The sequence below is a fragment of the Cyanistes caeruleus genome, chromosome 2 (assembly GCF_971803275.1).
Source record: "Cyanistes caeruleus chromosome 2, bCyaCae1.hap1.1, whole genome shotgun sequence".
Taxonomy (NCBI): Eukaryota; Metazoa; Chordata; class Aves; order Passeriformes; family Paridae; genus Cyanistes; species Cyanistes caeruleus.
Genome location: NC_141702.1, coordinates 59,353,058 through 59,380,470, shown reverse-complemented (window position 1 = coordinate 59,380,470; position 27,413 = coordinate 59,353,058). Strand labels below are relative to the sequence as shown.

At 35.3% G+C, this 27,413-nt stretch overlaps 1 protein-coding gene across 17 annotated transcripts in view; it reads right to left on the bottom strand.

The window, feature by feature from the left end:
- SCAF8 (SR-related CTD associated factor 8) overlaps positions 1 to 27,413 on the bottom strand; it is a 156,983-nt gene that overhangs the window by 86,542 nt on the left and 43,028 nt on the right. For 9 of the 17 annotated variants that reach the window (XM_086877313.1, XM_086877319.1, XM_086877316.1 and 6 more), the window contains 11 exons: positions 25,013 to 25,144; positions 24,775 to 24,887; positions 24,097 to 24,290; positions 21,837 to 21,937; positions 20,160 to 20,273; positions 19,365 to 19,521; positions 18,174 to 18,304; positions 17,036 to 17,180; positions 16,460 to 16,540; positions 15,634 to 15,855; positions 12,582 to 14,985 (listed from right to left, as the gene is read on the bottom strand). In XM_086877313.1, coding sequence (XP_086733439.1) covers positions 13,280 to 14,985; positions 15,634 to 15,855; positions 16,460 to 16,540; positions 17,036 to 17,180; positions 18,174 to 18,304; positions 19,365 to 19,521; positions 20,160 to 20,273; positions 21,837 to 21,937; positions 24,097 to 24,290; positions 24,775 to 24,887; positions 25,013 to 25,144 — 3,096 coding nt within the window. In that variant the 3' untranslated portion in view covers positions 12,582 to 13,279. Of the gene's footprint in view, positions 1 to 12,581; positions 14,986 to 15,633; positions 15,856 to 16,459; positions 16,541 to 17,035; positions 17,181 to 18,173; positions 18,305 to 19,364; positions 19,522 to 20,159; positions 20,274 to 21,836; positions 21,938 to 24,096; positions 24,291 to 24,774; positions 24,888 to 25,012; positions 25,145 to 27,413 lie in introns of those variants that run through there. The other 8 variants (XM_086877315.1, XM_086877314.1, XM_086877321.1 and 5 more) reach the window with 1 other exon arrangement.

Here is a 27,413-nt window from a genome sequence, read left to right as displayed (position 1 = left end):
TTCTAAAAGCCCCCAAATAAAACCAGATTAACCTTTACTTCCTTCCTTTAAATCACAGTAAAGAACATAATTTAATCCATCCTCTGTACCTGCAGAGAATACTACAATCACATTGTTGTTGAACAGAGGGAAAAGATATTCACTGTAGTATGGGGAGAAAAAAAAGAACTGAAAACTTCAGAGAAGAACTAGGAAAGATCTTAATAAAGAGATGAATAAGATATTAGTCACTCACGAAGAAGGCTATCACATGAAAATCTCTAGCTTTCTGGGACTTCCTTTCACATTTCAATGTTGTAAGACTAAACCTCTGCCTTCCTCTTAATGCACTGAGTACAAATCAACATGAAAAAACTGGAATACAAAATCCAACTAGTGTACGGCAGAGGGTACAACAGAGGGTGAAAACTACCCCAGTGAGCATGGACACACAGAAATTGTACAGAGAGCAGTGCACTGAGGCACAACAGTGAATAACTGTGAGAACTGTATAGAAGATATACAGCACCCCACCTGTCCAGGGCTTGAGGTTTCCCTAGAGCTGCACCACAGTGGGTTGGGAAGAAACAACCACGACTACGCATGTGCTGGGCACCCTCTGCTGGTTTCACAGCAGCAAGTCACCAGGCTTGGGAAATAAATATAATGAAGTGGAAGCAAAATCTGGGGAAGAAAAAACATCTTAGCTACAAGAAAGAGTAAAAAAAGAGGGATCAAAATGTCTTTCAAAAATTAAAATACATAAATACCTGAAAAACTTCTTAGATTTTAACCCAGCTATCTCAGCTGTTTCTCCTTATAGTCTCTATCAAACTAAGAAAGACACTCTATTCTCATATACAAAGCATTCAGCATTTCTTGCATTGAAAATCACTTTTATCCCCTTTAACATAACTTTTATCAGCATTATGGCTAGCAATAATTTCTCCTTACAAGACTCCCCCTGAGTGCTGACAGGGTTACATGTGAACATTCATAGCCTGCAAAGCTGACATAAACAAAGCTCTTGCACGTTTGAAATTACCAAAAGCAAAACAAAATACCAAAGTATAACAGTGTTAACCTAGCCATCAGCTAGTTAGGCACTAATTCTACATTATAAGCAAGTGAAAACATACATAAATCCCAGTAAATTCTCTTAATATCCCTCACAAATCCTTCAGTTTCACAGTTCGTCAAAACCACTCCCTTTGGTCACTGCCGACATTTCTAAAAACATTTTCAATCAGTACCTAAGCATTAAAGAAAAGAATATGAAATCTCAGGTTTGTTGTTGTTGCATCAGTAACAAAATCAGCAGGTGCTTAGAAAATTTTTCAAATATGACATTTGCACCTTTGAAAGAGGAGCCACCATACAGTTTAATTCTCACAAAAAGAGGTTCTCTCAAAAATCCTACGATACTCTGACACTTGACAACTTGCTACTTCCTATGGATTTGGTTACAAAAGTGACTGTCATTTTAGAATGCAGAATAAAATATTATATGAATAACCACAGGTAAGTTGACTGAGCTTCAAAGATTTTTTTTCTTGTCCACAATCCACTCCTCAGTCCCACTAGAAGAAATTTCGCAGTTCCTGTGCTGTTTGGCTGCTCATTTTTGCATCCTTCTCTAAGTCTATTAGGTTGTGATACATTCAGATTGAAATAAATGAAGAAAACGTAATTTTTGAAAGAAGAAAGTTAATAAAGTACTAATGCATTTTGTCAAGGAGGACACTGTACACAGAATCAATGTACAGGTACACAGGATACAAAGTATAAAGATAAAAGGTAAAAGAATAAAAAGAAACTAATTCAAATTTCCTTTTCTGCAGTCTATACAGCCAGAAAATATATGCTCTTTTATATAAATACAATGATCCAAGAAATATTTGTTAAACTTGTTAAATTTTTCACCACTAGAAAACAACAAATTTAATAGCACTGTGATGTACAGTATAGGATCCTCACCATATACATGAGCAGGTGGTACGAACTCCTCTCACCAATTTTGCATTCATCAAGCTCTATTTTATGCAGGAGAGGATGAAATAGTGGAAAAGCAACGGTGGTGTTCTCAAAGAAGCAACAGGAAAAGGCACAGGTGTAAGGGAGCGTTTGCCACATGTCACAGACAAGACCTAGCAATTCCTGTACTGCACAGGTGCCAGTGGAGTTTAGGGCTTCATTTGGTATTTCAAGAGTTCAGAACAAACATGGAATATTTGTTCCACCCTTCACAAAGCATTAGCCACCCTTCATAAAAGGCACAACCTTGTAATTCGTGTAAGGTCCCAGAGCACCAGTACAGATGATAATTAACAAAGGGAGCAACTCATCCAGCTGCTATTCTCATCTTCCTAAATCCAGAGACTTGCCGCAAAGAAGGGTTCAAAAACTGGATAAGGTGCCCTGGAAAGGCAGGCTTACTCTTTTTTTGCATGCTCCTCTCACTGCACACAGCTTGAGAAGGTGCTCTTCGCAGAAAGTGTCATGTTTTGGGGACACGTTGGACATTCTCTCTTAAGAAGGTGAGGAAATAGGCTGCAGTGGCTGGCTAGACACCACTGCTCTATGCAGGCAGGAAAAGTATAGAGGAACTGTAAGAGCACATAGAAACTGTTCCTGCAAAACCCATCAAAACTTCATTTTCAGACTGAAGACACTGGAAACCACAATATAATAAACAGCTTTGAAATGTTCAAAGTGCTTTTGCCTAAGAAAAGAATTCAGGGTGAAGATAAAAATTGGGGAAATATTTAATGACTCCAGTAGAGGTTTTGTGCCTAATGAAAACCACTAAATTTCCTATTTCAGTGTCTTTAGAAATAGATAACGACGGCATCTGAAGGATTCAAAAAGGCACTGGAGGAGATCCAAGAACATCCTCGTTAGGAACAGTGATGACAATGAGATGCAGCACATTTGTGCTGGCTGCCACCTAGCATGGTCAAGATTACACGAGGAACGGGAAAGCAAACGCAGATGTAAGGTGTATTTGAGGTATCAACCTACTGAGAGTATTTTGGAAGATCAGAACCACAAAAAGTTTCAGAACTAACTTTTGGCCTTTTCCCAGTAAGCGACACCTTGAAGAAGGAACCACCTGCCTATAGAGTACCTTCAGATACAATTCTGTTCCAGAACAATCCAAACAAGCACCTACAGTGGTTTTATCACCTTTCATTTTTCTTGCTTGTAACTGGGCTCCCTTCAAGTAGAGCACCTGGTTCAAGAATCTGATTTGGCAGTAATTATTATATTGAAAAACATACTAACTTTAAATACTTCTCCTATTTGTAAAAATTAAACATGTGATAAAGTTCAGTACAAAAAGACTACTTTGCTGACCGCTGTAGTAATACCACGGTTGTGGCTCAGGTAGAAAAGACAATCCTGATCCCTGGATGAGCAGGGGCCTCGTGTCTATACAGCTCAATATTATTCCACTCTCAAGCCTGTGCATCTGGCAAGACACAGCAGTTTGCTTGGATGTATTTGCACTCCCTGTGCTACCTCACAGGGAGTGAGGGAAGGCTGTGGTTGGTGCTTTTACTGGCTGTGGTTGGTGTTTTTTCTAGCCAAAGGTCAGGGTACTTAAGGTTTTGCCTAAGTTCACCAGCACATCATTTTCTATGGTATAAGACTGGGATTGTATTCTCTCATAACGAAATCAACCACCAACGAGACTGAACCTTTCTTATATATAAAACAGTATTCTGTTTTGCTTTTAAAATGTTTTGCTTTACTTTAAAAAAATAAGACACCAAATAGTGTAAAATATCTGGTGTAACCAACCAAATGTTTCATAGCAAGCCAGATTTAGAACCCCAACTAAATCTTTAGATTTTTAAATGTTCAACTGTTTTTCAGAGATGATGTGCACTTAAATCTGTATGGGAACACTCCCCTGTTTGACTCCCTTGACACAGCAAAGATGGAAGACAAAACAAGTACGTGTCAGCTGCAGGAAGACTGTAAGTGCAGCATACACAGCAAAAGGAAAAGTGAAGGCGAAGTCTGCGTTTCCTTTCCTACTGTACTCAGTAAATTCTCCAGCTAAGCTTTCCATAAGCTTCTGTAAAATGGATATAGAAACATACACTGATAGTTCCACAGTAATGAATTTAATGTATTGTGTGTTTTGGGGTATGTAGCTCAAGTCAATGCTAGAGTGTTACTGTAAGACAAGATGTGTAATTTCAAAGCTGCATTCTAAGACACTTACTAAGACCCAGTTTTGAAAATAAAAAAAAAAGTGAGACAAAAGAGCAATGATGAAATTTCTTGAGAAGGGCCACTAAGAAAATGTAATTTTTAAGTAACTGGGTGATAGAAAAAGCCAATCAGATGGTAAAACAGCCCATGAATTAAAACCTTTCCAGTTCTTTAGTAGACTTTTTATGCTAAAAAATGCTAGAAATATTTACAGAATTGCTTTCACAGATTTGTTCCTTTTGGATTTATGTTTGTCTACTTTAATGTATCAAGATGAGAGACATGTAGAACAAATTCATTCTCCAAGCTGGGAAAAGTGAAATTCTTCATAGCATTCAGCCAATCTTTGGTTGGTTAAATTTCTTCACTCTGACTAAGCATAATTAGAATATCTGGTGACAAGGAGAGGAGTGGAAAAGGAAAATTCAAGACTTTGGTATTCACTACTATGTACAAATTGCATGGGACAGCTCCTGAGGCCGCTCTAGCTTGTGCACAATTTTTCAAGTTGCATATTAGACAGGACAATATGCCAGGACGTGTGAAAAATGCCATTTTAGTTACATTCTTGAACATGCTAGAACCAGACTATCATGACAAATATATATAATTTTGAATAAAATTTTTATTTCTCTCTTTTTTTTTTTTTACATGTCATTCATTACTTCTATTCTGGTTAATACAGAAATATAAGAATTTTCCATGGAGAAGGAAATTCATTGAGGAGAGTTAAGCAGCACATTGTAAAATGAAATAAGAAAACTTTATTAACCTATTGCATTCATTTTTGTAAATCCTTTGAAGAAAAAAAATGCTATTTAAATAAAACATAAGCTTTCAAAAAAAAGCAGTATGCAGATGAAGAAAAGAAAGCTAGAGGACATCACAGATTTTGAACAAAGAACAGTGAGCACGTATGAAAGGGCCGCTCTACACGCTACAGTGAAAAAATCTACTTAGAAAGTACAATTGTTTTAGGAGAGCTAGAAGATAAGACCAATGCATTGAAGTAGCTTTAATTTGCTTTCTTCCTTTCTCTATGAACTCTATGAACTTCCTAGCCCAGGACTAGACAAGTCTAGTGTTTGCAATTTTTTTCAGACATTTTATACTATCTATTTCATCATACTCTTAGAATCCAAATAAAATCTTTATAAGGACTGCCTGCTCATAAATACCTGCACAGGAAAGAGAATTTGAAAGGAAAAAAAGTTATCACCTAGAAGGCTTTGTGTTAAAAGCAGTAGAAAAATCAAGGAAACTAGAACCATATAATCTTCTATCACCTGCTCTTCTAAAGGGCCCTGAAAAAGAAACTGAGACACCCAAGACAGAGTTTGAAATCCTGGACCTAATGAAAGAGTTACGTCCCACTGGTAAACAAGTGAGGCGCATACTGGTTTACACTAAAGCAGCAGTGTTTTAAATTCTCTAGCAATAACATGAAAGAATGTAACAATTTTAATCAAGAAAATAGTTTTTTTCTGCAGATAGCAGAAAGCAAGAGATGCTGCAGACAGCATTTGTCAAACTGGGATACTATTGTGAAATGCACCCTTTAGCTACTGAGATAATTAAAAGTAATCAGTAATTATCTCTGTCCTAGTAGTCATTCCTTAATAGCAATGATTGAGATTGGGATTGAGATTCACACAATTTGGTAATCTCCCCCTTTGATTTCTGTGATAGTTTTGCCTTAAACAGCATCACTCCCAACTCCTCACTGGTGTCTGTATTACAGTGATGCAATACATAGAATGTATTACTTATTGAACAGGTAACACAGGCATTAATCAGAACATTCTCCAATCAGCATTCAGAGTGGAACCCTGAACAAGGGCAGTATTTGGACTAGGAGATAAACAAGGAACAAAATAATCTTGGATTTTACACCAACACTTAAACTTAGCACATTCCCTGCAAGTGAGATAGTTCATCATGCTTTTGGCTGGGTTTTAAAGTATTTAGATACCCAAACAGGTATATTAACATCTGTATCAAGCTGTACCTCCAAGAACCTTGTAAGCTTACAAATATTTACACCTACCTGAGTTTTGTGGGATTTTTTTTGCTGTTGGGACAGGGTGAGGGGGTGTTCATTTTTAATTGAGGTATGAGCAATACTAAGAAAAAAGATCAGGAGTATTTAAAATCTTTGGATGCTTGCTTGCTTGTTAATTAGTAAATATTTAATCAGAATGCACACTAACTTCTGCTGAATCTGAAAAAAAAAAGGTATATTCATGCTTTCTAACTGCATATTTTTCTCATTTCAAGTTAGACTAACAAGCTATTGCTGCTGAAAATAACCTTATCTGTCCACTGGTTTACATATACATCCACTCTGTACAGTATTTTCAGTGTCTGCTAGAATATGCTATTTCGTGCCACTTTCTTGTTTTCCACAGTGCTTCTGATCATGAAATGAGGATTGGAGGAACAAAGCATGTATGAAGTGTACACACAGAAACTACAGGCAGTATGAACACAAAGTTTTAAAATTACATTTAAATATTTTGTAAAAATAACATTTTATTCTAGTCACTTTAAAGTTTTACATTCTAAAAGAAGTAATGGGCACCTCACTCATTTGATCAATTCATAGAACTTCAGCCCTCCAAGTTCATAGTTTAAATATGTTTTTTTTATCAACATGGAATTTGAGAGATGCCATTATTTTGCTTTTAATAAATAGCAAAATTCCAAAACAGTCAGCAAGAATTTTAATTTGCTGTCAGTATTTTACTTTTAATCACAGACAGCTTTACCACTAGGGTCCTCAATAGTGAATTACCTATACTGGTAGTCATACTGCACAAAAAAAATCCATGAGATTCAAGATAAAGACTTACGGTTGTCCTAGATTTAAACATCTCAGTTATGCAACCGAATGACATAATTCAAAGGTATTTCTAACTTACTGTAAAAGGAATTCTGTGATAGAATCAGTTGATAAAATAATGTAATGCAAGCATGTGAAAAAAAAATGAAAATGAAGTGGACAAACTAGCACAACCTTCAGTAAACATTTTTAAAGTTGAGTGTACACTTACTATTTATGTATTTACACAACTGAAATTACAAAGATTTTCTGGAAGAAAATCACTGAACTCAAAATCACATTTCAAATTCTACAGACAAAAATTTATTGATTTTCTCTACATTTTTGTCTGAAGTTTGAAATAAATGGTCCTTTTCAAAAGGAAGAACTGAAGGCACACTTAAAACTGCATTTCACTGCATTGCTGAATGAGATGTGATTACCCCAGAAACAGCACAAATCCAAAATATTTTTTTGCCCTTGATGAACTGAGGTGGTAGTGACAGCTTCCTTTGACTGGATGAAGGTGAATGCATTTTTAGAAAGGACTTTACACACTTTATTTCTACTTAATTCCCGCTGTTATCAAGAAAAAGCTTCATTACTTACTATACAATCTCTATTTGGCGTGGAAGTGACATTCAGATCCAAAGGCCCTGCAACTATGGGCTTAGGTGAATCCTACCAACCTACACCTGAGTTAACAGCTCTCTATCCATTTAACACTCTTCACCTATTCACCTAGTAAGGATTTCTTGCACTGGCTTGCACACAATTGTAATGTTCTAGTACACAAATCAATATGGCTCTGAAGTTACCTGTGAAATGTTTGAGAAACACATCAAGTCATGTCATCTGCTTTAAAGAATCTGTTTTTCTGCATTTCAACAGAAACCTTAACACACACTAATGTGAACGCATATCCATTATGACACAGACATGCATACAGAAGATCATTCAAGAGGAATTTTGAAGCATTGAAACACTAAATCAGGGAGGAAAAAAATCTTCAACTGGCCTACAAGTTACAATGCTCTCTGACTGTACAGCTTTTTTGCAAAGCACAAAATATTCTCTTGACTGAGGGCTTTAGTATAATTTCATTAAATAAGAAAATTTAAAATTAGCATTAGTGACTTTAAAAGAAAAATGACAGAGTACAGAGTAACATTAGTAAACCAGTGATACAACTAATATCACTGTTACTATGAAAGTGCTGAAATGTGCACTTTAAACTCTTTGAATGAGAAAACATATTCATCTGCAACTGTACAATATATCTTAAAACCCTTTTCATTTGCAAGCATTCTTAGACTGCTAGAACTGCCTCCTCTAATCTTTGGTAGCAGAGCATCTAAAAGATATTAAGAGTAGGATATTCACAGAGACAACCCTTTTTCATCAAGTTCGTGCAAGATAGGAATAAAAGACTAATGGCAAATACAATTTTACAGTTTACCAACTTCAATAAAAACCCTATTAACAGACTTTCATCACTGACAAGAATCACTTTTCAGATCCTATATGTAAGTTATTACTCAAAGAGATGTCATGAATTTTCTTTTTAGTAGTTCTACTTTTCTTGACTATGAAATATCATGTACATACACTAATTAAATTATGTTTATTGTGTACCCAAAGAACTTGAACCAAGTAAGTGGAGTGAACAATATCACTGTGACAGCCCTTCAAGGAAAAACTTAAGACTAGTTACAATTAAGGAAAGATGTGTTTGCCATTCTTCTTCAAATAAGCAGCTTCAAATTAAAAAAATGACATCCTGCCTTTATGCCTTTTAAAACAATCTCTCATCTACACAAGTAAATGGCTTCACAGTGCATGCTTACTTCTGGAAAGGAAGTTGAAAGAAAAATCTGATTACTGCAAAATTCAAAAAAATCAGCAGTAGATATCACAACAGGGAAAGATCCTTTAATTACCTGAATCAACAGTAACAAAAAAGGGAAAGAAAGATTCTTTAATAACGTGAATTAATAACAAAAATTTGTCCAGCTATTCTTGATGATACCTGATATTCTGAATAGGTTTTAAAATTATAAAGCTGGAGTATGACTTTTTACAAGAGCATGTAGTAATAGAACACGGGGCAATGGCTTTAAACTGATGTACAGCAGAATTAGATTAGATAGAAATTCTTCAATATGAGAGTGGTGAGGCACTGGAACAAGTTGCCCAGAGAAATAATGGATGCCCCATCCCTGGAAGTGTTCAAGGCCAGGCTGGAGCAGTTTTGAACAACCTGGTCTAGTGAAAAATGCTCCTGCCCATGGCATGGGAATTGGAACTACATGATGTTTATGGTCCCTTTCAACCCAAATCATTTGAGGATTCTGTCTGTTCAGCTCTCCCATTATCAAGTAACAGTCCCCATTACTGAAAGGACAGAGAATGAAATTTAGGATCCATTTCTATCAGTTTCAAATCAAATTACCTGAAGATGTGACTTAGGGGAAAAAGTCAAGAGTACTTTTGGTTTCAGCAGCAGAAAATATTCTTGCACGTGGTCAAAACTGCTCAAATTGTATATTCAGAGACTTCTGTAATAAATTGGCTTATCTTCTAAATATCTTCTATACATAAGTTTATTTTATAATTTTCCAACTGTGTTTAAGTAATGCCTGTGCATGCCTCACTACTGGCTTGATTACAGTACTCCCATCTTGACTTACTGAGGCTGAAAGTTCCTTAACTTCATGAAGTCATTTAAATCACTGAAGTGGCTCTAAGTATGTTATAGAACTTTACTGAAGCAATGGAATCTAACAGAATATATTCCCCTGAGTCTGTAACAAAAGGAAGTACCACACATAAAAATAAAGAGTACCAGTACTTCACAGAAAAAGGCTTCAGCATAGAAATCATGTCCCTATAGCAAATGAAGGCTACATTTCATCTTAATGGATATAGTGTTCTACTCAAATGCACTACAGTGAAAGAACCACAGTCTGTTTAAAACGGTAAATTATGTCAAACAACTTAATGATGCATACCGTTTTCAAGTAAAAGCGTGTACCAAAATACATCTTGCCTGCAAAGCTACCCAAAATATTTTTCAATATATCTGTTAGTTATGTGAATCATACATCAGCTTCTTCAGTTCCTAGAATCCACAACCTTTCATCACTACAGCAAGCTTTAAACAGGCATAAGCCAGAACTGCTACCCCCAATGCCTGGGCCCCATCTTCTTTCTGTCTCAATCTCACTCTCTCCTTTGCAAAAGCCAAAATTAAAAGTCACTCCCATGAATCACATCAAAGAATTGGTCCAGGTGTCAGGACAGTTCTTTTCAGTGCACATATTGGCTTATGATGGCTTAATCTACAATAAAAAAGGAAAGTCTTCACTACAGCTCTGAAACATTTGTAACTTCCTACAGATGAAGAATAAAGAAACTGATAAAGAAACCAGACTGTTTCACTGATATAAAGTCCCTTCAAGTTTCTAAATATGGCTATTTTTTGGTAATACACATCTGCATGCTACATTATTTAAATAAAGAAATAGAACAGTTCTAGCTGCAAACATGATGCAACTGAAGACTGTACAACAAACTTTTATTCTACAAAAAAACAGTGTTTAGAAATTGATGGTGTAACATCTATGTACAGTAGCCAATTTATTAATGTTTGAAAGATATTAACAAAGGTAATAGATTCATTAAATGCATTTTTCTATACCACTACCAACCAAATTGTTTAACAACTCTCACCTGGTAATTTACCTAAAACTTCATACTATGAACAACTTGGCACACTGCCAGTCCCAGTTTAGAAGAACAACAGAATAACCTCTAGTTTTCAGGAGGTTCTTAACAAAATGTTTAAAAAGTAAAGCTACTGCCAATATGTGTTTGATTTTGAGTATTTATTTCTGTTGTCTGTGACTGAAGCCTTTTCAAACTGAACGTATTAAAATGAAATAAAACCCCTTAATCTTAAATTCAGAAAACATCCTTAGAGCTATTTTGTGCTTTTGGGCTTTCACACAATCAAGTCTGCCTGACCAGAACACAATGAGTAGGTGGTGCAGCAGCATTGGTTGAGCTCTTGGAGACAGACTGTCCATGACAATACATGGACCTTTAAATATTGTTCATCTCAACTCCCAAGACACGTTCTTGGTAATAAACACATCAGCAAGGTCCATTACAAAGCAGTGGTTATTTAATGCATACCTAATGACTACTACTTGCACAATAGATAATAATTGATTCAAGTCCACTCTTTCCAAGGGCTACCTTCATTAAGGTGTTTACTATCCAGAATAAAAGTCCCTGGAACTGGAAAATTCAACTATGACACAGCATGAAAAAATATCCCACCTTCTAGAGGAAGAGGACTACACACACATGAGTAACTTGCTTCTAGGTTCAAAGGCATGCTAATGCTTTACACTCATGTGATGTTTTCATACTTTCACCCTCTTGAGGGAAGCAGAAGAAGAAATAAAACTTGCATGTTAATGATTTAATGTCAAAGATCAAAAGTCTAATCAGAGCTAAAAAGGTTTCTTTTACCAAAGGGGCATTCATGTAACAGAATCTACCCTTATTATCTTATTATGCAAGAGGAAAACAACTTTCTTAAAACTGAGTGAAAGGATGCTTTCAGACACAGAATTTTAACAAAACTTATTTTGAAAGAAGTTGGTGAAATGCACTTGAATGGAACAAACTGAAAATCTGACATCATCCTACAGCTTAATCTTTCACCACCAATTGAAAGGATACACAAACAGCAAAGTAGGTGAAACAGGAGAGAACAGCACTACTAATTTACCTAAGCAGCCAATTCACCTCAACAATTTAAAAAGATCCATCAAAACACAACCCCCCTACTCTCAATTTCTGTTAAAAACATGTAGGGTTTTTAGACCAACATCAGCTTTTTACTTTTCATGCAACATTTCTGAACTTTGAGTCATTAAAATCAATTAACCACAAAGTACTCAAACACTAAATCTATCTATCCAGAACACCAAATATATTACAAAATAAGAAAATGCAAGTATTTGCTTAAGTTTTGGCTTCATGCATATCTGCATTTTAAAAAGTAAGCTAGAATCCTCCTGCATATTCTTACAGTATATATGTTCCACCTTCTAGAAGTAGTAAGAATGTTGTAACAATGAGCATGAGCAGATAAATACAAGCCTGACAGTACTGCAGTGAAGTAAGTTTTATCTTACTACCTAAAGAAGGTGAAAGGCAAATTTTCACAACCTAGTTTCATTTAAATTTTATTGAAGTGCCTACAGCATTCTGTGAGTGCTTGCACATACACAGGCACACACAGAAAAAGTGGTATCTACAAACATTTTACACAGATATTTACATACATGTTATTTACATAAACTAATATGACTGCATGATCTTTGATGTAAAAACCATATGCTTCTCGCACATATAACTGTTGCATTGGTTTTACAAAAGTAATATAAACCTTTTGCAACAACTGGCTAAGCACATATCATAGCTGACTCCAAGTTTTTAAAGCTTGCAGGTTTTTTAAAAAAATACAATACCTAAAACACTGTTATCAAACAAATATGCTTTATTGGCATCTAAAAACAAAATGCACCCAACATTAAAATGTACTTTTTCATTTTTTAAACCCACTGCAGTACGAGGAACAAATCACAAACACTTACTTTAGAGAAAACAGAGACTATAGTGTAGATTTTACAAAATCACTTTTAATCTCTGTGTTATGCTCCTTAAGTAACATGGGCCATTTTTTTTTTCTGCCGAATTGTAGGAACATAAAATATCACAGCTTTATCTATACTTTAAAATTCTGCAGCAGCCTAAAAACACGGACAAGATACACCAGCACCTGTTTTCAAGTATAACAATTTCGATAGCCAAACTAAGGGTAGTATCTAAAAATTCCATTTTCTTCCATAGGAAGTCTTTGTTTGACAAGCTGTTCATTTATCATTGTGAAATTAAAAGCAACTGGGGGCAAGTTTCTGCTTTACCAATGAAATAAAATAAAATTAAAAAAAAAAATAAACAAACCAAAAGCAAAAAACGTTTACCTACCATGTTCAAATTAAGAACAGTGTTCTATACAAGTCAGTTGTACAGTTATTTAAGTGAAAGATGAACATGAACATCAGATTAACTTAATTCTGGCAGACAAAAGTGAACTGCTACGGTCCAGTCAGCCATTTATCTATTACAGAGAGATGACAACTTTACAAAAGGTATCTTTTACCTACTGAGTGATGATTATGTCCCCTCAGTTTCTGTGCTTTCTACCACTGGTTCACTCTCTATATCAGCTTCTGTGTCACTCTTCTCTTTGTTTATCTCGACGGAAGATGTCAGTTTTTCATAAAGTTCTGGATCATCCTGCACCTGTGCAGTTGGAGGCTGACTTTCTGTCTCTGTATTTTCACCATTTACCTGGGGCATATTATCAACTTTGCGTTGAGAAGTGGCCCCATCAAAATATTCAAAAACCCGTGGATGTGGAGGCGGGATCCAGTTGTTTGACATTCTGTCTCTTCCAAACCTGTTTCCATTAATTTCTCTGCAAAAATTAAAATCTCTGTCATCCCTATCCCTCTGTCTTTCCCAGGGTCTTCTGCGGTCATCAAAATCTCTGTGAGCATCTTGTTCAAATCCTCTATTCCAACTGGGACCACCACTCCTACTATCAAACCTATAGTTTACATGTCGAAACCTCTCTCTGTCTTCATGGAAACCTTTAGGGCCACCATAAATAGGGAAGGCATGGTGCTCTCTTTCATCATAATCTCCTCTCTGTCCCCAGTGCTTGTCTGAATTGAAACCAAAATGCTCTCTTCGGCCAAGGTTATCTATACCTGGTCTTCCAAAATTTTCTCTCATGTCTATATGTGGTCTTGCAAAGTGTTCTCTTCCATCTACTGGAGGTCTTCCTATACCCTCTCTTGGATCAACCGGTGGTCGTCCAACAGAATCTCTGACATCTACTGGAGATGGTCTGTTAAGATTATCTCGGTTTTCCACTGGAGGAAAGCGATAATCTCTGTCTCCCTCCTGTTGAATGTTATCACCTCCAAGTGGCAGCCTTTTCTCTGGATTAGAAATGTTATCAATATTTTGTCTTCCTGGTGTTCCAAAAGGTCTTTCTGTTTGATTAAAAATATCTCCTGGAGGAAAAGGACCACGAGGTGGTGGTGGGTGAAGAGATGGATCAAGGATTGCGGGAGGAGGAATAGTACGCTGTGGTGGCATTCCTGGCTGCATTAATGGAAACCTTGGTCCAGGGGAATGGGGCATTAGGCCTGGACGGATATCTATAACAGGCATTCCTGGCATTCTTTGATTACTGATATTTAAATGAGGCATGTTTGGAACTGCAGCTGGATGCTGCATTGCCAGAAGTCCAGAATTACTTGAAATGTTTGGTGGTGGCACTCCCATAAGTCCAGAACTAGTTGAGACATTGGGTGGTGGCATTATGAGAAGCCCAGAGTTGCTTGAAACACTGGGTGGCTGTACTCCTGCCAGAACTCCTGAGCTGCTGGACACACTGGGTGGCTGCATTCCTGTCAGAAGGCCAGGGCTGCTTGAGACACTGGGTGGATGGACTCCAGCTAGAAGCCCTGAGCTACTTGAGACATTTGGTGGTGGCACTCCAGCCATAAGTCCAGAGCTACTTGAGGCATTAGTTGGCTGAATCCCGCCAGCAAGAGAAGAGCTACTGGAGACAGCAGGTAGCTGCATTCCTCCTGCAAGACCAGAATTGCTGGGAACAGTTGGTGGTTGCACTCCTCCTACATGTCCAGAGCTGCTTGAAACACTGGGTGGCTGTACTCCCCCTGCAAGTCCAGAGCTACTTGAGACAGTGGGTGGTGGCCCTTCTCCAGGATGCCCAGAATTGCTTGAGACACTGGGTGGCTGCACTCCTCCAACAAGTCCAGAGCTACTCGAGACATCACTTTGCACTGAAATGCAGCAACAAGAAGAACAGTTAACAAAAAATACCAGTATAACATGCAGCATTCAAAACAACTGCAGTTTAATCCATGTTCAGCTAATGCATGTGGTGATGACACTGCTGACAAGGCCTGTCCTAGTTTCTATAACTAATATACATTATATCAATCACACTGATGATACACAGACACTATGCCACAGAAATTAATGTCTTTACATAGTAAAGACTGTACAGCAGCTTAAAACTGACAAACCCCAAAGCCATCACCCAATTTATGCAATGAAAATATTAAAATCTTTGATGAAATTCTACAGATGTTATACTATCCTACCCTCTCCTGCTCCTTTTCATTGCTACTTCTGTTTAATCATCAAACTTCATTTTTAAGAAGTTTTCTAATGGTTCCCAGACTCAGCTTTATTTCTTGAGACTATGAGAAAAACATATTTGAGCATAAGCTTCTAGAAGTCAATGATCAATTGATGACAAAAATGGTTCTCACCACTTCCCCAAATTAAATTCAGAATGATACCCTACACAACCCAAAAATTCCTATTCTGTAGTTACCAGCTCAATGGACCATGATTTGCAAAAATCTCTCAGAGTGTGATGTTTCCTGTACACGATCATATCATATAATGAAAACATTTCTTACCAGATCTACTGTTTTCACTGGAAGAAATCTGAAGGTCTGTAAGATGTGATACTTTGTCATCTGATTCAGGTTTGTTGATTGGCAGGGGATTAAAAACACTTCCAGCAGATAATGTTGGAGTAGCTAGATTGCTAGTAACTGTGCCAACTGGTAGAACAAGGCCAGTAAAAGGAACATCCTTCATCGTCTCTTGTGCAATTGGTAATGGAGGCTGTACTAAAGCTGTAGAGAAATAACAGAAGTGTATCACAGTAATCATATAGTGAAACCTTCAAATTTAGTTTCATAGAACTCAGGATGATAAATCAAAAGAAGTGAAATTAATTACCCTCACTGGTATATTTTTTGATAATAAATTTCTAATCCTCAATCAGCAATGTAATATTTAGGGTTTTTTTCTAGAGATCATGAGCTGCAGGCAAACCTAAGCAATCAGTAGTCAAACATACGTTTAAATGTTAAATGAATACAGTTAGAATGCTAAACTAAAATATTTTATTATATATTATTCAGTGACTAAGACCAAATAATTCCAGTAACAGCTACATGTGTTAGAAAGGTTCAAGTATTGAACTACGCTTAAGAATAATTAACAATTTGCCATAACTTTTTTCAGTAACTCCATGTTAGGTATAAATTTTCAGTCAACATTATAAACTCTCTAACTGTTTTTCTCAATGCCTGCTTAAACCACCTTAACAGCAACTTCTGTGTTGCTATTTCCCATTACATGGGATTAATTTGCTTTTGATTAAATAACAAGGAGTATATAAACAAAGGAAATTTTTCATCACACACAAACAATTGTTAGAGCAATCAAACTTACGTGTTGGAACAACTGGTGGGACAACAGGTGGTGGGACAACAGGTGGCGGGACAACAGGTGGAACTGGAGGAGGCATATAACCTATATGGAAAAAAGATGACAAGTGATTACATGAAAAGCAAAACTTCTGCAGTAAAAGATTGCCCACATTATTTATCCCAAAAAGTTGCACCACTGTACACTACATTAACAGGAAGAAGGAACTGTGGTTATTGTTTTCAAAAACAACCCCATCTTCACTACAGATGATCTGCAGGCACATCTTTAAGTGATATCTGCCAGTAGTATCCAAAGAAGAAAATCAAGAGCTTCAAACTTTTGAAACGTAAGGAGGCTGATTTTAAGTACTTTCAAATTTTAATTTTTTGGAAAGGTAAAAAGCTATGATTCCTATTCTCAACAGAATACACTGGTAAAGATAATACCAAGTTAGATATAAGTAATTTTAATCTAGTATGAAATTTAGGAGTCAAAACCTACAACCTCAGTTGTAATCAGTAGCTGACAGAAAACTCTGATGGACAAAGATGCACATGAACTGCCTATGCTCATTGCATTTTATTTTTACTGTCTTACCTGGAGGTGGCTGTGAAGGGTTGAAACTTGCTCTCAAGAAGGGTGGTGGAGGAATTGGGCTATAACCAGGAGGAGGGACAGACATTGTGACAGGAAACGCAGGTGGAACCAAGCTAACAGCAGGCACAGCTGGAGCTACTGGAATCTTTTTTCATGGAAAGAAAAACAAGCACCTTCAATACTTAATATTATTCAAGGACATTAAAAGGGATAAACTGATTTAACTGCAATTCCACATCAAGAACTAAATGTACTAAAGGCTTTGTATATATTTCAAACACTGAAGAATTAGATTGCATTTTGAAATGGTACACTATGGGCAAACAAGGACACTGAAAGAATCCTCTTATCTTTACTTTATTCTCAGACAGCCAAAAATACAGTTTAACACTATGTCTATTCAAGAAGAAAAATGTATGTATTGCAGAGGGGTGAATGCAGAAATTCAGAGAGAAAAGCAAGAAAAATGGAGGTAATATAGTAATTTGGGGGAACTTGGAAAACAGTGATTCTAGTGTCTAGAAAAACTTATGTATGTGAACAGTACTAGAAAATTAAGTTTAGTGTGTGTAATTATAATGCCAATAATCCCGATAAAATCCTGACAATTATTTAATAGTTCTCAAATTTCTGTTTGAGCTATGCATTTTGTTACAGTGCATCATATTTACAATGATGTAATTAAAAGCAGTATAAATGCAATATATACCTGTATATTTAAATATATACTGATTACAGTGTACTGATTACAGTGTAGGAGACAGCTGAGATAAGAAGACTGAAGATAGTTTTTGCAAAGAGGAAAAAGCTCAAAATTCAATTCAAGCAAATGGTAATATATTAACATTCATATAATTTTGTGTCAGTTCAACAACTGCAAATGTCTATACACATTTAAAAAGATAAAACACTTAAATATATATATACAAAAACTCTGTATTAAGCAACTGCATGAAACTAAAGATTATGCTTAATCATGGCAACTATTCTAAAATACTTCAGAGATGAACACTAATGGATGAAGGACTTAAATCAAAAATATTTTATCCCTTAAACTCAGCATTAAAGTTCGCCTGTACTGAATAAAAAGTCTGCCCACCAGTTCTGTGGGGCTTTTGCAAACTCAGACAATACCAACCTGCAGCATAGTGACTGGTTGTGTGTAAGCTTCTGTCTGTGTTGTAATAACGGTACTCTTATCAACTGTAGCACTCTGCGTCGTTTGAGTATTTTCTTTAGCAGCTTCTGAGCTTCTGGCTGTTTCCCACTCTTTGAAAATGATGTATTTTATTATAAAAAGATAATGAATGTGTTATTTTTGTTTAGATATTAAAAAGTGCTCTTCCTTCTTAAACAATAAATTTGAATTTAGTATCTACATGGATTCATTACAAACAGTCCTCAAACTTATTATGAAAAGAACGAGTGTAATTATTTATTATTGTGTATTTTAAAGAACATAAAATATTTTATCTACCTGCAATGCTGTTTAATTTTGCCTGTATAAAAACTGTTTTTTCAAAACTTGCCAAGTTTTTTCACCAATCATTCTGTTAACAATTTGCAATATAGTGTATGCTCCTGTTTTCTAAAAACTCCTGTAGCCAATATATGTATGTTATCACTCGGCAACTGTACAACGAGAAAGAATCCTGATGTTAAACAAACATCATCACAACCTCTATTTCTTCAAAAATTTTGCACTTTAAGTGTAACCTAAGGGAATGTATTTCAGTAATATTACATGTTTTAATTTTTGTCATTTATACTCATTCAAAGCAAGATTGTATTTTGACTGAAGAATCATTGTCCTTACTGTAAAAGTCTCCATCTACTGTTTATTTCAGTACTGATCTGTTTCAAGAAAATACAGTACAAGTAAATCTTTCATAAACCTAATGAAGTGTTCAACTGGGTTTCAGTATAAGGTCTAACACTATTTGTTTTCCTGTCTCTCTGACTTTATGGAAACAATACCATAAGGTAAAATACCATAAGCTGTGCCTATCTGGACAAGTTCTAATTTCAACTTAAGCCTTATACCTGAATATAATACTTTCTTAATCACAAGCAGCTAATGTTTATTAAGGCCTAAACTAATTACACTCTGCCACCAGTTACTCATTGTCATGACAATCAACTGGTTACTAAACTAAAAATATAATCTAGATTTCATTATTACAGTGCCATTTATATTGTAAACAAAGAGTTAGAAAAATCCATGTAAATGAAAAAAAGGTATGTATTTCCTAAACAATAATTTTTCTGAGAATTTGCAATTACCAAAATAAACACAGTGTCTAACTATCAGAATTGCTAATGCCTGTACCTGTATTTACTGTTTCCTGGTCAATCATGCCACCTTCAGCAAAGCCTTCCAAATCATCCAATTTCACTTTCTCCCATGGAATATAGGAAACCCCCAGATCCACATCCCAGAATTGCTTGTATTCTGTTTTCACACCTTTATTCAAAGCCCAAGCAATCTGAAAACAAAACCCAATCAGACAATCTGGTTAAATCATATAACCTGGGAACAGAATATTTCAGATTATTTCCCTCAAGTTTCTGTCACTGCACATCAATCCTCAGTGTCTATTAATTAAAAGTTTTAGCAATGTTTGAGTTTTAAATGAACCTGCTAGAAGTTTACTTATCCTCTACAACAGGTACATGTATGATTAATTACATCAGAAAGCTTAAATTTGTTCTAGATTAACACTAGTGGCGAAATTAAAAATACAGTATTTGAATGATTTACACTAAAGCATCAAGCAGGTAGAAGAAACCCCCATAACATTTAATAAAATACTTAACCCTAAGACTACTATAAAATTTAATATTAAAGTGACCCAAACAGTCAGGTACAGGACTTAGACTGTACCTACATAAACTATTGTCCAAGTGTTTCCTAAATATCAAGTCATAATATCATTTTTCTATCTTTCATATTGCCTGTTAAAAGCTGCATTTTACACAGAGAGAAAGCAGTTTACACCTCACTGCTTCATTCTTCTTCTCCACACTGTACATTGGAATGAACAGCTGCCAAAAGAAAAGTCATCATAGTAGAATTATACTATGTTTAAAACAGACAGCATCCTCAAGATTAAAATCACCTTACCTTAATAATTTTAGATCCAATTTTATATGACCCAGAACTAAGTTTCTGAAGAGCACGATATGCATCTTGTCTATGTACCATACAGACATAAGCACATCCTCTTGGGGGAATCATCTATGGAAAAACAGCAGTGGTCTTAAAAATTAGGAAAATCAGTACTTCAGATCATGTAAAGGCTTACACTGTAAACAATTGTTACCTTAATTGGCCATATTAACAAGTTTGGGCATTGAGAAAATTTAAGAGTGATACAGGAAGGCTACTTCAGTTGCAACATTTTCAAGAAGCAAGCTGAAGAATGCATGTTATAAATTATATGAAAGATTTGAACAAGGAGCAGAAAAAACTGGGAGCTACATTGTGACAACTTCAGAAAAGCAGAGGTTGCTACCTCTTAAGCTCCAAATTCTCTGTGAGCTGAGCAATAACTTCTCACAGAGGAGCAAAAAAATGATTAAAAGTCTATTGCATTTTGAAGGGTAGACTCCTCATTCCTGAATGTGATTTTTTTCTAATGTTTTATTGCATTTATGTATATGTATGGCATGTTTTATTTACTGTATGACATAGCATGTAATCTTTGCAGGCTTACATATTATGTACAACAATTGCTTACATCCGTTTTAGTCAAAAATCTTGGTGTGCTTAAATGGACACAGTAACATAACAAACATGTAAGATGACAGATTGTAAGCATATTTTAAGAACTGCATATTTTAAGAACATAATTAAGAACTGCGTTAAGATATACATTAAGATTCAGCTTTGTGGAATGCGGAGGATGAACTATCTACAATATGGTTTGCCTTAGAAATGTAACACGCACTGCGACATTGTTGTTACATTGCTTTCCTTAATTAATAATCCCTGCAAATGAGGCTTTAAATGTCTGGCTATGGGGCTGGTTTCTTCACTTGTGAAACTTTAAAAAGATTCTGTAAAGTCACAAAAACATTACTTATTAATTACATATTTGAATATATTAACATGACAGGAAAGCAGTAGAAGTATTATCTGAAATGAATGAAATTGCACAAGAAGCATTTTAAAACTGTTGAAGCAAGAGGAAAACCCAGATTTGTCTCATGTAGATGTGCTGTTTTAGGAGAAAAATACTTCCTTTTTAAGTTAAATTATAGGCATCTGAGGTACTACTCTAAATACCTGACTCTAAATTACTCTAAATAATGAGAATTGCATCTCCCAATTAGATGCATCTTTTTAACTGTCACATTTTAGAATAAATGCCTGTTTACAGCACAATTTCTTTTCTTCTAAACATTTTATCGAGAAGGATTCTACTTAAGGAATCCTCTGTTTGGAAAGTAACCAAGAACATCTGTAAGTGTCCTTAGGCCCAGTAAAAATGATACCCACTCCATGACACACTATTAAACCAGAACAATTGTAACTTTTTGATTAAACCCTGTTTAAAAACTGCACAAAGTGCTAGAGCTTAAGAAGAGCCTTTTTACCTTGAAGTGTACTGTCTTTAGTGCTTCAAAACAGAGTAGATCAAAACCAGGTGGCAAATACCATGGCCACAATTTTTAACTGTAATAGAAAAGCCTTCTAAATACAAGTTTAATCAGCTATAAGGAATTCAGAGACATAATTATGCATGCTTAAGTTTCTATTCTAAAATTCTGACAGAAGCATAGCAACACGCTTACTTACATTAATTGACTCTATCTGTCCAAATTCTTCAAACAAGTTTGTTAAATCTTGCTGAGTAGCCTTCTTGTCTACTTGACCTACCCAAAGAGTAGTACTGCAAACTGTCAAGAGACACATTCACATCAATCAAAATACTGAATGTTAGCTTATGAAATACTCTATAGCATGAATGTAAAAGGTTTTACAACTACCCAGGAATCACTGATAAAAACCCAAGAATAATAAATCTATTATTTACTGCACAGAGATTAAGTACATTAACAAAAATGATGAAGGGTTAAACAACACGAAACATATTCACCACAATATCTTCTTGTTTCATTTTCTTTAAAAAAACCCCAGTTGTTTCCATAGAAATGAAACTGTAAAATTCAGTAGATTTTCAGCTAAGGTAAACTGAATTATAAATTACTTCTGGAAAAAAATCCAAACATTTCTCTTCTACCTTCCAGTAAAAAAAACCATGCCTTTAGGATTCAAGTAAATTTTAAAAAAGTAAGACTAAGTTCTAACTGGCTAAAAGTGTATTACAGATGGAACTTAGTACTGCAATATTATGCACTGCATTTTCACCTGAAAATAGCAACAATAATATTAATTTACCATGGGCAACAACCTGGAAAGACAAACTTATCTGAGGCCAATGAGGCTGAAGACATCCACAATACTTCTGATTCTTGTCAATTCCACCACAAGCCCAGATCCCTGCCTTCCAAATGTCTACCCATCCTCTTCACCAAACATAAACACTCACCAACATGAGCTAAGACTTCCTTCTCCCATATCTATATGGTTGCAATACCTCTGTCTCCCAAATACTGCCCAATCTATATATGCAGCTTGGATTTCTTGGTCTGGCCTATCCTTAACCAAGGAAACATTATTTCTTCATCATTATATTGATACATCACACCCCCCTTCTGTACCAATCCTGGTGCACCAAAATGGAAACCAGAGCTGTGCATTCTGTCCAATGACATATTCAATTGACATCAGTACTCTGCAGTGCTGAGAATGACCAGCTGTAAGATTTCTCTTGGACAAAACTTGTTCCTTACGTGCTTGTAGATATCCCTTTCATATCTCAAGGTGTTAAGCTCTATGAAACAACTCTTCAGATCTCAGCAAGTAGTAATAATGGCTGTCACTGAACAAATTTCGTGAAGTAGAATGCTTGTCAGGTGAATTATTTATTTACTTCATCACTTACCTCCCCCCAAAGTTTCCATGCTTCACTTAGCCTACTTAGTATCTCCATTAAACTTCACATTACCTCAAATGCTGCTGCTGTTCATTAGGTTACTTAACATCTCTTTCCCTCAGCTCCCAATCATTCTGATTATAGCTCCCTGCCTTGTGGACTGGTGGGAGAAATCTACACCATAAAACAAATTTGTCTCTTCTCATGTGAAAAAACAGAGAAGAAAGGAAAAAAAACCACATCTAAACTATAGTACAGTCCCGAATTTAAAGTCACCTTGGAATGATATAAAATATTAATGTGAAGAGAACAGAACACTCTTTCCTTTACAAAAATGAGTTGTGTTCTAATGCACAAGATAAATGCATAACTGTATCAGAAACAGTTTATAACCTATCTAAACAAAATTAAATTCTCAAAATACAATCCCTTTGATTTAAACAACTGTGTGGAGGAAGTTATTTTTCTCCTTACTACCTTCCTCTTGTTTAGTATGTAAATTCTCCATAGAAATGAAAGCAGTGCACAAGCAACACCCTGCAGAGGCTGAAATTCACTTGATTTTTGAATACTTTCTTAAGATACCACCATCATGATCTGTTTTACTGTAGCAAATTCCACCTGATTTGGCGGTGACATTCCTCTGAAAATCTATTTTAAAAACAATGTAAACGTTTTAAAACCCAGGCCTTTAAGATAGCCATCCAAGTGATCAAAGTGTGCACCGCAAACTTCAATATTTTAACGATTTTCAGACCAACTGCTGGACACATTCAAATGCCAAGTTAAAGACAACATTAAAGAGAAAGAAGACTGTAACTTAGAGACAGCTCTTGCTACTGTCTGTTTAGAAGCAAAATCAGTGGTGTAAGTGTGAGTAAAAACATCAGTAGAACAGTATAACGCTTGTGTAAGACGACATGATGTACCTAAGTTGCAAGAAACATCAGAAATTAAACTTATAAAAGTAGTCAAGATAAATCTTGTTCTGTCAATGAAAACAAAGCCTTTTTTCCATTTAATCCTACATTATAAAGACACTAAGCAGGTGTCACTTACCGCTTAGCGTTTTTGACCGTATAGGAGGCAATCCCTTTTTCTGACGTTCTTTTTCCCTTTCCCTAGCCCTTCTTTCACTGGAGTATGACCGAGATGACTTCCTCTTCCTTTCTCTTGATCTTGAGCGTGAACGCTTTCTGTGTTTCCGCTTACGAGAACCAGACCGAGATCTAGACCTTCGTTTTCTTGGTGACCTACAAAATACTTAATTTTAGTATGCTGAGTTAAAAAAAATATTCTGACTTAGTTGTCAAAATTTTAACAACAAACTTTAGGCACTACACAGATATTTCCATTGTATTCACTAAAACTGCTTGGAGAAATAAACTTAATGCCATTTGGGTGAGGAACAGAATATACACCTTAAACCAAAACACATTCAAAATGTTCCGTATCTACAGTACCTAATTCTCTGGCTCAGAAAGCCTGTCCAGCTGGCTAGTGTTATTTCTGTAACTTGAATAAGACTTTAAAAATTTCAGTTAAACCACAGATATGGCAAATGAACTGTCACACCAAAAGTCTGCATCTAACACACAAATATTTAATGAACATGTCTTTTCATTGCCAAAAACTGTTTATGACAATTTTGGAAAATATAGAATTAACACTGACAATCACGAATTGTAACTTTTGTTCAGAAAAAGTTCATTTACTTATACAAGGTAATTACAAAACCTTGAACGAGATCTTGAACGAGTTCTTGATCTTGAACGAACAGCTGATTTCTTTTCTTCTTGTTCAAAAATCTCTTCTTCAGCAATATCCTGACCTTCATCTATATCCATGTCCTGAGGTCAGACAGAAAAGAAGTTCAATAACACTTTATAAATATACTCACAATATATATGACTTGGAATCATGTTAGTATGCGTTTTCCTTTCAATTTCTGTAATAAAATTTTAAATAGTTTTACCTGTTGTTGAATATCCATTGTATCATCTACACTTGCTTCTACTTCTAAAAACTGTTGTTGACTACTCCCTTGTGATGGTGACGCAGAGTGCTCTGAACCAAAATTTCCTTCTTGATTCTCCTCAGGGCTCGCCTAAATAACAGTTAATAATATACCATAAAGCCCCTTGCAATTACAAATGTAATACTATAAGAAAATAATATTCCCATTTCTCATTAATATGAAAGCTGAATTTGGTATCAATCCACTCCATTCCTTTTTTTACGGTATCATCCTTAAACACAAAAGTTTGAAATAATTAATATTCCTGATTACAAAAGATTAGTATTTATTTGTGAAAATTTATTTGCCAAAAAACTACAGTACACACAAAGTACACAATTCACTTCTTAATATAGCTGCCTCAAAACAGAAATTCACAGGACAAATGTAGCCATATATACAGTGACCATGAAAGACATCCACTTGTCCCCCATTCATAAGCATTAATAAATGTTATTTTGATACTAACATAATAAAAATATTTGCAATACCAATTGACCTAGTTAAAAAATTTACACTAATCTGAACTTTTTTACAGTGCATGATTTCCGACAAGCAATTACTGAAAGATAAGTGAGGAAGCTATGTCATTTATATCAGCATGCCAATTTCAAGAGATCTAACAAGATAAGCAGTTCTGAAAAAACAACAAAATTAATGAATGTGGAATACTCAAGGTGTTGATGATTTGCTAGGGAAAAATCTGTAACAGCCTGTGCCTTGCCAGAAAGTACAGATTTGGAAAAAAATATCTCTAAGATACAAGATAAAAAATTCAAGAACCAGAATAAATGAAATTAAAATAGTCAGAAATTATATGAGAACAACTTTGAAAAATAATTTAAAATCTATAATCCATTACTGCAGGTAAACATTTTAGTGATCCTCACTATATTTTAACTTCTAATTAAACAAATCCTATGTATTTTATCTGCCTAGAGAATGACAGGAAGTTAGCAGAATGACTAGTAGCAACAATTTTACTTTCATATTTTTTAAACATAACAAGTTTGTAAAAAAATATTCTACTGTAATTCAATTATTTGTCCTCTGACAGAATGTTTTGTCTCATTTTCCTTATATTTAATTATTTTTCAACCATCTGTTCCTTGATATCAATGCCTACAATTCTTGTTGCTCCTTCTGTTTTTATCTTCTGTCCTCTCCTCCTTTCCCTCTGGTCCTCATCAGATACCTCATCATTTCGTTTTGTGCTTTATCTTTCCTTCTCTTTCTCTTTGATCTTTCTCAATGAAACTTACACATGGAATTAAAGAAAATATTGCCCATAGCATACTGCAGTCACTACAAAGTAGTTCCAGCAGCAGTTTGTATCTTTTACCTGTTATCAAGGTGAAAATAAAACTTTCTCTCCATACTGACTAGACAAGAAGACTGGATCTGAAGGGAAAATTCATCAGGTCTTGTAATAGAAAATTAAATAGTAAGGGGAGAGTCAAATAAATGTTCTACCCATAAATGTACTGTAAACTTTGATTTTGCTTATTTCACAATAAGGTAAGCATTCAATATTTTTATTTTCAAATTAGACAGTTACTTTTTGATATGACACATCAAAAGCTTCTCAAATGGATCATTTTTCAATGCTTTATTCCTTTACAACATTTTTAGTGTTTAAAGACAGAAATGGCTAGATATCTTATTAGACGTTAGACCTAAAACTATTTAGTCTGTAGCTATGTTGTATATTCCTTCTCATTTACTGCACTTAAATGAGAAATTAAAATAAAACAGTAGAATAAAGCAGTAAAGAAACAATATCTAGTAAAAATTAAATTATTAAAGTCACAAATTCAAAGCTTAAATGGCATTCTTGATTGAAAGCTGAGGCACTTGGCTCAGGTAGTGGAATATATTAAACAGGGAGGTGGTGGGGTCACCAACCCTGGTGGAGTTTAAGAGGTGTCTGGATCTGGGCAGGGTGATGCAGTTTACATCATTTCAGGGGTTACAGTGGCAGTGCTGGTTGACAGCTGGACTTGGTGATCTTAAGGGCTCTTCCAGCCCTTACTATTCAATGGTTTATGACTTTGCCTTTGCACAGCTTAAACTAAAATCTCCAACAGATGTTTGTTGAGTTTGTGATGCCTTGTCTTTTTCTTTCAATCTGAGATTTATATTTTCCAGTGACACCAGGTCCAAATATTCCACATGAAGTCCACTTTATACCTGGCCAGGATCAAGACAAAGTACTTTTGTCTGTTTTGGTTTTGGTTTTATTTTTTAATGGGATCAGGAGAGAAAAGAACAGTTAATTACTGAGGACTAATCTCAGTAGAAACAAGCCAAGTTACTTCAGTGTAAAGAGGACACAATTCTTATAGTTAGAAGGATCCTA